General features: G+C 41.5%; 1 protein-coding gene across 1 annotated transcript in view; it reads right to left on the reverse strand.

Moving 5' to 3' along the window:
• Window positions 1-12,335, reverse strand: part of LOC126235608 (fatty acyl-CoA reductase 1-like) — a 252,893-nt gene that overhangs the window by 175,904 nt on the left and 64,654 nt on the right. Inside the window, exons 4-5 of the mRNA XM_049944319.1 lie at window positions 11,191-11,336; window positions 5,547-5,656 (exon numbers count right to left, since the gene is read on the reverse strand). Coding sequence (XP_049800276.1) covers window positions 5,547-5,656; window positions 11,191-11,336 — 256 coding nt within the window. The remainder of the gene's footprint in view (window positions 1-5,546; window positions 5,657-11,190; window positions 11,337-12,335) is intronic.

Raw genomic sequence — 12,335 nt, forward strand, 5'->3', positions numbered from 1 at the left:
TCAGCAACGCATATATAAGACGAGTGTCTGGCGCAGTTGTTATATCGGTTACTGCTGCTACAGTGCCAGGTTATGAAGATTTGTGTTCGAACGTGGCGTTTCAGTCGCCGCGCGAGCGTTGGGTTTAAATGGCTCTGAGCACTATGCGACTTAACTTCTGAGGTCATCAGTCACCTAGAACTTAGAACTAATTAAACCTAGCTAACCTAAGGACATCACACACATCCATGCCCGAGGCAGGATTCAAACCCGCGACCGTAGCGGTCGCTCGGTTCCAGACTGTAGCGCCTAGAACCGCACGGCCACACCGGCCGGTGAGGACGAGCGATGGGACACAGCATTTCCGAGATAGCGATGTAGTGGAGATTTTCCCGTACGACCATTTCACGAGTGTAACGTGCATATCGGGAACCCGGCAAAACATCAAATCTCCGACGTCGCTGCAAGAATGGCACCAGCGATGAATGATGAGAATCATTCAAAGAGACAGATATGCAAACCTTCCGCAAATTTATGCAGGTTTCAACGCTGGGCCATCAACAAGCGTCAGCTTGCGGGCCATTCAATGGAACATCATCGATATGGACTTTCGAAGCCGAAGGCCCACTCCTGTACTCGTGATAACTGCACGACAAAAAGCTTTACGCCTCGCCTGGGCCCGTCAACAACGACATTGGACTGTTGATGACTAAGAACATGTTGCCTGGTCGGACGAGTCTCGTTTCAAATTGTATCGACCTGATGAACTATACGGATATGGAGACAACCTCATGAATCAATGGACTCTGCATGTCAGCAGGGGACTGTTCACGTTGGTGGAGGCTCTGTAATGCCGTGGGGAGTGTACAGTTGCAATGATATGGGATACCTGATACGTCTGGATGTGACACTGCCAGGTGACACGTACTTAAGCATCACTTGCATCAATTCATGTCCATTGGGCATTCCGACGGACTTGGGCAATTCCAGCAGAACAATGAGACACCCCACACTTGAGAATTGCTGCAGAGTGGCTCCAGGAACATTCTTCTGAATTTAAATACTTCCGCTGGCCACCAAACTTCCCAGACATGAACATTACTGAGCATTTCCGTAATGCCTTCCAACTTGCTGTTCAGAAGAGATCTCCGCCCCCTCGTACTCTTATGAATTTATGGACATCCTTGCAGAATTCATTGTGTCAGTTCCTTCCAGCACTACTTCAGACATTAGTCGCTGGGGCCCTACACGATGTTAGGCATGTGTACCAGTTTCTTTGGCTCGCCAGTGTAGTTCCCTGTCTTTATCGCTCTTAATACTTTATTTCTTTTTGAAAATATGCGCATGAACGCTGTTCGGGCACAGCCATTATCAGAATCTGTCAGACAAACAGAAGAAAAAAGAAGTAACATTCTTTAACGGAAACGAAATGGAGACATTCCACAATTAAAATCTCTGATACACAGTCTCACGTCAGTTTCACATGCACACTTGTACCACAGACTGGTGCCATACACTGTGGCAACCTACTTGAAATAACAGACAGTGGTCGTTAGGTGGCGTCAAATGCAATCGGACTTTTGAACTGAAAATCAAATTAACGTCTACACATCAAGATACAGCATTTCATAGCGTTTTGCATAAAAATCATGTACTGGAGCGGTCACACTGAAATTAAACGTACCGTCTACAATCATTTCAAAATACCACTTACGATCATTTCGTTAAAAGTATTCTACAAAAACCAAATGGACAATTGTGTTGTTGAAAACAGTTCAACGTATGACTAAAATTGTACGAGACAAAGCTTAACCTTATATTACGAAACTGTCGTAAAATTTACGATTCCAGTAGGGTATAAAACAGGATGTTTTGTACTTAATATGGTATTTTAAACGCACATTTACAGGCTGAACTTTTTTCATTAACAGAAAATGTAATTATAATTAATGAAATTAAACAATAGTTTGAGCCATAGATATAGTCCACGGCTGTATAAATATTGTATGCAGCCGCTGGAAACATTTGAAGATTTTTGATCGTCAGATCATTGGCGGAATAAGAGGCATCTCCTGTTTTCTAGGTCTTGTCCAGATCGGACGTATTTTAGCACACCGCCATTAATACTACATTATTTTATTAATACATTTACGAGTCGCAACCAGTCGGCACTTGTAACTCCACAATGCAAGCCTCAATGTAAGTGTTGTAATTTAATTCTATTTTATTTCAGAATATAATGTTATTACTAAGCTATGGATGTTTTATTTTGTATCTTTAATCATTGTAAGATTGTTGGGTGACTTGGCATGCCAAAAAATTCTGTACTTCTAAGCAAGAAGCTCGATCCACCGTCGTCTTCAGGTGCTGTCTTATTACGGAGTCCAATTTTAGTGAAAACACAGAGAGAGGAAACACGGTTAAAAATACGTGAACGGGCCTATGACAGAAAAAAACCATGCTCAAACGCCGAGAGTCTGTATGAAACATATTTTACCAATCCGTAAACCTAACTGACCTCTATTTAATATTCGTTACTATAATTCACTGTGTTGTCCCAATCCAGATCCGAACGAGCTAAACTAAAGTATGTAACATACCATTAGATATTCCCAACATATTGTCAATGAAACAGCAAGCAATACAGCACTGAAATAAAGTGTATATTTATGTCTGCAGTTGCAGTTTATTTATTCTGTCTACTGGCTACCGGTTTTTATACACAATTACCGTCACGCGGGATTAGCCGAGCGGTCTGCGGCGCTGCAGTCAAAGACTGTGCGGCTGGTCCCGGTGCAGGTTCGAGTCATCCGTCGGGCATGGGTGTGTGTGTTCGTGCTTAGGATAATTAAGGTTAAGTAGTGTGTAAGCCTAGGGACTGGTGACCTTAGCTGTTAAGTCCCATAACATTTCACACACATTTGCACATTTGCACATTTGAACACAACTGGCATCCTTATACCGTCCCATCCCCTACCTCTCGGTCATCACACTTGCTTTTCAATTAGGTGTGTCAAGGACAAAGTAAATAAACTGCGACTGTAGACACAAACATATAGACTGAGGTGATGAAAGTCAAGGTACAGCGATATGTCCATATACATATGGTGTTAATATCGCGTACACAAGGTACGAAAAAGCAGTGGACTGGCGTACCTCTTACTTAGGTGAATCACGTGAAAAGCTTTCCAACGTTATTATGACCGCATGATGGGAAGCAACAGAGCATGGCGAGATCTCCAAATAATTTCAGGCATTACCACTACCCTGCCCCCGCCGCCCCCCCCCCCCTTCCTAGCCACGTACAACGAAGTGGCCGACGGCCTTCACTTAATGACCGAGGACAGCGGCGTTTGCGTACAGTTGTTGGCGCTAACAGACAAGCAACTGTGCTTGAAATAACCGCGGAGATCAATGTGAGACGTACTACGAAGGTTCCCATTAGCACAGTACAGCGAAATTTAGCGTTAATGAGCCACCGAGCAGGGCCCACGACCTTTCGGTTGGGCCCTAGACGAGGGGGAAACCGTGGTCTGGTCAGATGAGTCCCAATTTCGGCAGGTAGGAGCTAATAGTAGGGTTTGAATATGGCGCAGACCCAACAGAGCCATGGATCGAAGTTGTCAACACAGCACTATGGAAGCTGGTGGTGGCTCCGTAATGGTGCAGGCTGTGCATGCGGGAAAAAGACCAGGTTCTCTCGTCTCATTGAACTGGTCGTTGACTGGATATTGATATGTTTGGTCATTCATGGACTGCATGTTCGCCGCGCGGGGTATCCGCGCGGTCTAAGGGGACGTCTGGCTACGGTCAGCGCGGCTATCCCTCGGGCATAGTTGTGTGTGTCGTCCTTAGTGTAAGTTATTTTAAGTTAGGTTAAGTAGAGTGTAAGCTTAGGGGCCGATGACATCAGCAGTTTGGTTCCATAAGACCTTGCCACAAATTTCCCATTTCCAACTACATGTACCCAAACAATGGTGCGCCATGTCATCGGGTTCCAGTTATTCCCAGTTGATTTAAAGAACAGTCTGGGCAGTTCGAGTAAATTGTTTGGACACCCAGATCGCCCGACTAAAATCCCATCGAACATTTATGGTATATAATAGACAGGTCAGTTCGTGCACGAAATCCTGCACCGACCACACTTTCGCAAATATAGACGATTGGCTTAGTATTCATGCAGGGGACTTCCCCAACGACTTGTTGAGTCCTTGTCACGTCGATTTGCTGCACTAGACCGGGCAAAAGGAAGTCCGCACGGTATTGAGAGGTATCCCATGACTTTTGTCACCTTCGTGTACTTTTTCAATGCCATTGGAGATCTAACAATCGTAATGAACTATTGCATTATGTACTAATTATGTCTTCCCTTAAACCAAATGTGGCAAAGGCCTTGCCGCAGTGAATACACCGGTTCCCGTGAGACCACCGAAGTTGAGCGCTGTTGGGCGTGGCCGTCACTGGGATGGGTGACCATCCCACTGCCATGCGCTGTTGCCATTTTTCGGGGTGCACTCAGTCAACTGAGGAGCTACTCGACCGAATAGTAGCGGCTTCGGTCAGGAATACCATCATACCGACCGGGAGAGCGGTGTGCTGACTCCACGCCCCTCCTACCCGCATCCTCCCCTGAGGATGACACGGCGGTCGGATGGTCCTGGTAGGCCACTCGTGTCCTGAAGATGGAGTGTTTATTATTATTATTATTTAAATCAAATGTGGGGCAGTAAACTTTATGATGGTTTAGTATCAACGTAACTTTCCCCCTCCTCCCTCCCCTTCAGCATTTGTTGTTAATGTAACTATATTACAATTTCTTTTTCTTTTCGTAAGTTGAGTATATAATTAATGACCTTGTCATTAAAATAAACAGTAAGGACATTAACTCATTCACAAAGAAAGATTTGTCGGCTACGGGCTACGGTTTCATCGACGTGTCTCGGCTCTCGTGTTTAGTTGTGGAGTTGGACGCTGCAAACACACGGTGGAGCGGGCTGGCAACGTCCTCTTGTCAGCCCGCCCCACTCGCCCTGCTGCTGCGCTATCAAGTCTTGGACAATTTCAAAGTAACCAGTTCAGTCTGAAATAATTTTCTTCATTAAGCGGGAGCTGTCGTTAACTTTTACAGTTAATGAAGATTTCTTTTCCTTCTAATGCGAATGATCATAAAATAAACTGCCAAGGCTAAGTGGCTGGAACCTTGCAGTTCGATTTAGAGGGCAAACATATGATCAGAACAACATTGCCCTCAGTAGTCGTCTCAACACCGATAACCACGAATCAAGCCATATGCAGGATAATTTAGAAATTTTGCACAAGACCCCAAAAAGCTACACCTCAACGTGTTAGAAGAAAATACTTACTCACGGCAATGAACCCGCTGGTTCAGGTATTTCATTTGCAGTACATAAGATTAACATTTGTATCTTCTGCTGCATTAGAAAGAGTTTGATTGCCCTACATGTATGCTGAGGAATACTTCTGAACCGTTTCTAAAGCGACGAAATTTGTCTGCTTAGGGATTAAGGTAATCCTATACTTCGAGAACAAATATATATTGAACTTACCAACGGAAGGCCTGATGACTGAGGCAGGTAGTCCAGCAGCATGTGTGCGTATTAGATCCTCGGCGACTGCTTTGGTGAAGGTGTAAGTGTTTGGCCAATCACCCAGCACCCTGGAACATATTTGCATTCCGAAAAATCCTACTGAATCTGCACCTGAATTAACATAAATCTCCCGAGTGAGAAATTTTAGCACGATTTGAACAAAGGGAGTCACGTTGGAAAACTAGTGCATACTAAATGATTACCTATATATCTCACTCTTGTATGAAGCTGAACAGCTGGCGATTAGACCATTGTAATTAGTCCTGCACACATGTGGACTCTGTAACCACCGTGCTAAACTGGTGTGCAGAACTTAAGGACGATGTCAACTAACATTGCTCGACAAAACTTGGAACATACATAGAAAGAACTGTTACAGAATACACTGAAGTCGCGTGACGCACCCTCCGACGACCCACGTGCGTGATTCACATACTTACTTAAGTTCGTGGGTCGCCTCGTTATGTGATGCGACAGCAGCGCATCTAGCGCCTAAAGTCAGAACTGTAGTGCACGTGACGTTGATGCTTACAGGGTAACGCACCAAAACGAATTGCGCCGACCATCAAAAGTGTTCCATCAGAACAAACTCCACCGACTTGAGTTTCCAAATTGGCTACAAATATTTTAGTTTTATACACACCTGGATAGCCGTATGAATAAGTGCGCCACTTCCGGGATTTTAATTAACGACGCCACATTAGTTCATAACAATGCCAGCCTCGTGTTGACGCGGGACGAGGGCGAAGAAAGAAGAAGAGTACTTTAATTTGTATTTTCGTTATTGCCTGTAAGCTGCTGTTGAGCAATGTGTTTCGTACAAAAATGCCTTCTCCTGTTATATTTCTTCACAACAGATTGTGCTTCACTACACAAGAAGTAAACAGGTTTACTTTTGTTCATGATGAAGAAGTAATCCTCGTAAGAGAATATCCCCAAGCGTCAATAAACGAGATCTTCATTAAACTCAGCAGGTGTGTAGAGAGAGCAATAAAATGCAATAAATATTTTTTGATTGTGCACAATTTTACTTTTAAGGAGTAAAACACACCCCAAGAGCTCATTCGGCATATTAGGTTTGGAGGACACGACAATATATAAAAGAAGTTTGTCGTATAAAAGTTAACGTTTTTGAAAACTGTATAACCGAATCTTTTATTAATTTGAATTTTTGCAAAATGTCACACCAGCTTTAATTAATTCTCAAAAATAAAAGCCTTTTGTTACAATACAAATTAAAGAAGGTTGCGAGCTACTTTCATCCATGTGTAATAAAGCTGAAATACTATTTTTCCAAAATAAACTGTACACAACGTGCTGTCAGAGTATTTTCAACATATGTATTTAAAATATCTAAACATTCATTATTTATCTAGTTATTTGGGAATTGGAAACGAAGTTCATGCTGCTTGACAGAGCGTAGGGGAACGATGATGTTATGTAATTTACTTAATTTACTTTGTGTTTTGAATTTTTTTTACGTTTGACACGCATTTTTTGTTTATTGATTTACCGTTTTGCATTTGCATACTGTTTTAATTAAAAATTGTAAATATCTCATTATCATGATGCAAAATCATTACAATAGAAATAACCTGTAAATAAATGATTAAAAATAACGTTTACTTAAATCATACACAAAAAGTTAATGAAATTTCTAAGCATAAGATACATGACAGACAAAACAAAAAAAAACTAAATTCAGCAGGATTTCAAATTGTTGCTAATGATCTTCAAAATATCCTGATTTGTATTAGGCATGTTTCAGAACACTGGTAAGGGTTGGCGAGAAGAATTGATTATGTACTAATGATTGCAGCCTGATTATTCTGTTTCTCAAGTAAAGACTGATATCAAAATCATTCAAAAATACTAGATTTTAAAATTTTTTCACAAAATTCATCCAACATTGAAAGCTGTACACATCTCATGACTGTACCTGTGCCACTGAGCCCCTTGCGATCATTAGATCAATTTTATTGAGCTCAGGTACAATGCCCTATATGGTTCTTCCACATTCACAGCTCTAAGAATTTAACAATAATACAGATTGCTCTCACTCAATGGGTAACAAAACATGTTTCAAACTTCCTTTGACCCGATGAGACGCTTGTTTACCAAGATTGATGCTCTCACAACGACATTTTGGGCTTCAAAAAGAGATCGTCGAATTTTCAGTCGAAACTCACCATTAGTTTCTATTAAAACTATGGAAAGGTGGGAGGTCCATGTGAAAAAATAATTTTGACCATCATACCTGAGGACAAAACTTGGCCATCTGATCATCCCACAGGACTCGATGGCACAGGAACTGACATGGCCTTCAGTGTTGGAATAACTCTGTGAGAAGTTAGCAAATCTATTTGCATTGAATGATTTTGATGTCAATCTCCACTTGAGGAATAATACAAATATGCTGCAGTCACAAGAATATAATCAGTTCTGTCTGGCCATCTGTTACCAGTGTACATGTAATATGCGTGACACAAATCAGGGTATTTGAAAGATCATTCTTGACAATTTGAAATGCTGCTTCATTTTGTTTCCTTTTGTATTCTCTGTTATGTATATGATGTGAAGAAATTTCATTGATTTTATGTGTCCAGTGTAAAAAAAAAATTATGTTTTGAGATCTATTTACAGATTATCATTATTGCGAATGGCCTTCCATCATAACAATAATTTACTTATTATTTTCAATTAACAAAATACATGTATGTGAATGGTAAACTAATAAACAAAAATATAGATGTCAAGTGCAAAACAAAATATTTCAGACACAAAACAAATTAAGTAAAATTAATAGCTAGACCAATAATGAAGGTTTAGATATTTCAACTAGGCTTGTTGAAAATACTCTGACAGCAGATTGTATACAGCATATTTTCCCAAAACCGTGTTTCAGAAACCAGCTTTTTTATATATGGAGATATGTAGCTCGAAAGCTACTTTAATTTCTATTGTAACAAAAGTTTTCACTTTTCAGAATTAATTCTGGTGGAATATTTTGCAAAATTTCATATTATTACAAAATTTCATGTTATTACAATATTCAATTATACAGTTTTTTTAGAATGTTAATTACATATCAACTTTCATATCAGGAACATTTTTCTACATATCATCGTTTCGAAGATATTCTCTCCAAACCTATCATGCCAAATTAACTTATGGGGTGTGTTTTACCACTTAAAAGCGAATTGGGTAAAAACAGACAGAAATATGTTTTCCATTGTTTTGCTTTTTCACCAATATTGTTTAATGACTCTAGTGAATTTCGCCTTGTCAGTCCGTTTTGCCTGGAATTGTCGATATTCAGCATCTACTTTTCTCTTCTGACTGCTGCACATTTTGCGAACGAACTCTGTGTAGGCACACGATACGAACAAAACGTTATGCATGAACCGTTGACTGATAACTGCTTTATTCACCAAGTTATGGCCTCTGCTGATGTTGCTTAGAATGTCACGTTTCGCATGTAGTGAGTAATTTTCGTGCCATTCTCACCTAATAACAACGTTTGCGATTTATCAGTGTATCACAGACTCAGGCAGTACGTATTAAGCAACGTATGTGTTGTCAGCGCTGATCCAGAGGCGAAAATACTTCTCCCAGCACCGATTCAAAGTGCTGAGCTGCTTGCCCCATTCTACGCATGCGCATCAGCAATGGGCAGTAACTTTGCATTCAGACTAAAAAATGTTTCTCTTTGTGGTTCAAATCCAGTGGCCGCCTTATTGCATTGTGCATGCACAGAGTAAGCATCATTTGCTACAACATCGAGGCGAGCCGAGTGTCGACGGAAATTTATGAAAATGAGAGCACTTCGCTATCTCTCCACGAATATCTTCCGTGGGCCAGAATATATTCGTACAGTTGCCCACCCATGCCTTAATTCAGAAGTATTGTCCCATGCCGTGATGTTATGATTACAGATACTCCAGAGTCACTCATCGAATTATTTGATGGAGTAACTGATGTGCATCGGTGGCGAGTTTCAAAGTCTGACTCATTTATTATGACCTTTGATTATCCAATGCTGGACACATCCCTCCGACTGAATGTACGGCCCGGGGTCCCAAACGCACTGCGCTGTTTTAAATGTCGACGCTATGGCCAAACACAGCGTGAACCAGAAGGAAAAGAAGAATGTAGAGGTTAAAATAACCAAGCGCTTATCCTTTGCTGGGGTACAAAAGTAATACACCTCCATGTAACCAGCCACGTTCATGACATCAATTGTCTCATTGGTTAAGAAAGGTAGACATGTCCACACAAACTCACACGAACGACGTTAGCACGAATACATGCTCCTGCAAGAGTAGTAGCTAAGCAACTACTGCTTCCATAGCACTAACAAGAAGACCAATCTTTGAAAGTTCTGAGAGCACCAATAAGCAGCCAGGCCTCAAGCAAGGCTGCAACAAAATATAGCCAGTAGTATTCCGAAATGTATATCTCGACTATAATTGGCACTGAAAGAGAAAAGGTACATGAACAAACAAAAACCATAAAGGGGTATGTACAAACCAATCAGACCGTCAAGCGATAGTATCGAGTCGACGTATGAGTATTCACACGACCTAGTCGTCAATTACGAATACAGCTCCTTGCTTCTCTTACTCAACAGTAAAATAAATTGCAGGCAGTTGCTACAACAGTCCCTGCGCCTTATAGGACGGCACTGGGCTCGTTAGATCCCCCGTCCCCCCAAATAATGACTACACAGATCCTTAGGATTTCATTGATCTTCTTCTGCAGTTACCCCAACAGTACACTCTTTGAGGAGATTTTAATACACGTAATATGTTGTGAGGATTTCGGGAACCTCGTCTCTTCTGAAGCATTCTCTGCCATAGACGTCACAAAATGCTCTTATGCCGCACGGGTTAGCCGCATGGTCTCGGGGGCCTTGCCACGGTTAGCGCGGCTCCATCCGTCGGACGTCCGAGTCCTCCCTCCGGCATGGGTGTGTGTGTTGTCCTTAGCGTAAGTTAGTTTAAGTTAGATTAAGTAGCGTGTAAGCTTAGGGACCGATTACCTCAGCAGTTTGTCCCCATAGGGACGTATCACAAATTTCAAAAATTTCCAAAAAAATGCTTTCATGCGCTCGCTGGAATGGCTCAGTGGAGAAATGGTCAGTGATACGCACTCCAGCGATAACATTTCCATCTGTATTCACCTGAAAGAGCAAACTGTGCAACAATGTAGGCTGCCAAAGTGGATGTTCAGAAAGACTAATCGTTGTAAAATTGAGAAGAATTACAGGACTTGTTGGTTGGGATGAGCAGTATAATGAGTACAGAATATATACTTTAAGTAAAATTGAAGATGGACAAAAACAATGAGATGTAACAGAGATGAGATTAATGGTAAATTTAACATGAACTATGCCACCTCCCAAGTGAAGGATTTTATTACCTTCACTACCTCTATAATAAAAACTGGCAGCAAATGTGTACAGCAAGTGTTTAAAAAAAGGGTTAATGAGAGCCTCTTTTCTCTATTAGTATAAAAAGTATAGTTTAGGGCTGCATGTAGACTGGTAAAAAGTACTGATAACCCCCTCTAGAGCAGAAAGTTTCGAAAGTTAATCACTCACAACGGTAGTAGCTGCGCCAGTTGTTCGTCGTCCATGACGCTGACCAATTTTATTAACTCTTCAGCGCTCAGTTCTGGAGGATAGAACTTCTCGTCGATTTCGTCTCTGGGGGCATTCGAATACGCCGTCGACATGTAGACGAAAGCCTGCAATCAAGAAATTACGCTAAGTTTCTTGGTCGCCTTTGTAAATGTTACAGGAGTACTTCCTGGAAACTAAAAAGTATATTTCTTCTGCGCCCTTCTAAACTCATACCCACTATCACACCTAATAATCATCATAGGAGATGATTTCAACACTAAGTACAGCGGCAAAAGGCTAAGGTTTGTGCACTTCTCCTGGTTTAATTTTTGTGCAAACTCTGACTAATCTTGGTCTGCATTTGTCTGCTGTCTTTGGAAAAGCTACATTCATGTGTTGATACGACTAGTGATTAACACCGTCGCGATACCGTGATGGTTTGGTACCTGATCGCGAACAGCCAGAGGCGTTGTCAACACTTAACCAGTAGCATATGGCCCCTTCAAATCCTGCTGGTGATGGAGTGTTACCGCGGTCTCCCGTTCCGAATGAGCTGTGGAGTTGGCCAGCACGTTCTTTTCACTATAAGTTATTTAAAAAGAACGTATTTCAAATATTTCGGTCTCCTGACATACATTACTTATGTTGATTTTTTTATGAAATCCGTATACTGACTTTGTTCCCTTGGGCGCCAATTATCACTCAAGATTGGCTTAACTGTGGCATTCGGTTTTTCAATTAATTTATTTTTCAAGGCACAGTAGTTACATTTCGTCTTTGCTAAACTCTTCAATAGAAATAAATAATGTAATTAAGTCTTGCGCCTCCACTGCAGTTCATCAACCAGGGCTTTTTTTCATAGTCTAGTCTACGAGCAATGCATGAACGGGGAGATGTACACTCATGCTCATAAATTAAGGTAATTGCCGAATGTGGTGCCCCACTACGTGGCACTACACAAAACTGGCGCTGATAGCATAGACACATAGGGGACCCACACGACACAGATCTGTAAGTCCACAGTATTGGTGATAAGTTGAGAAAACCGTCCCAAAACGCATGTACTACAAAACGCCACTGTTTCCTGCGCATGTACTCCGACATCAATATGGGATATGATCGCC

This window comes from Schistocerca nitens, chromosome 2 (assembly GCF_023898315.1).
Source record: "Schistocerca nitens isolate TAMUIC-IGC-003100 chromosome 2, iqSchNite1.1, whole genome shotgun sequence".
Taxonomy (NCBI): domain Eukaryota; kingdom Metazoa; phylum Arthropoda; class Insecta; order Orthoptera; family Acrididae; genus Schistocerca; species Schistocerca nitens.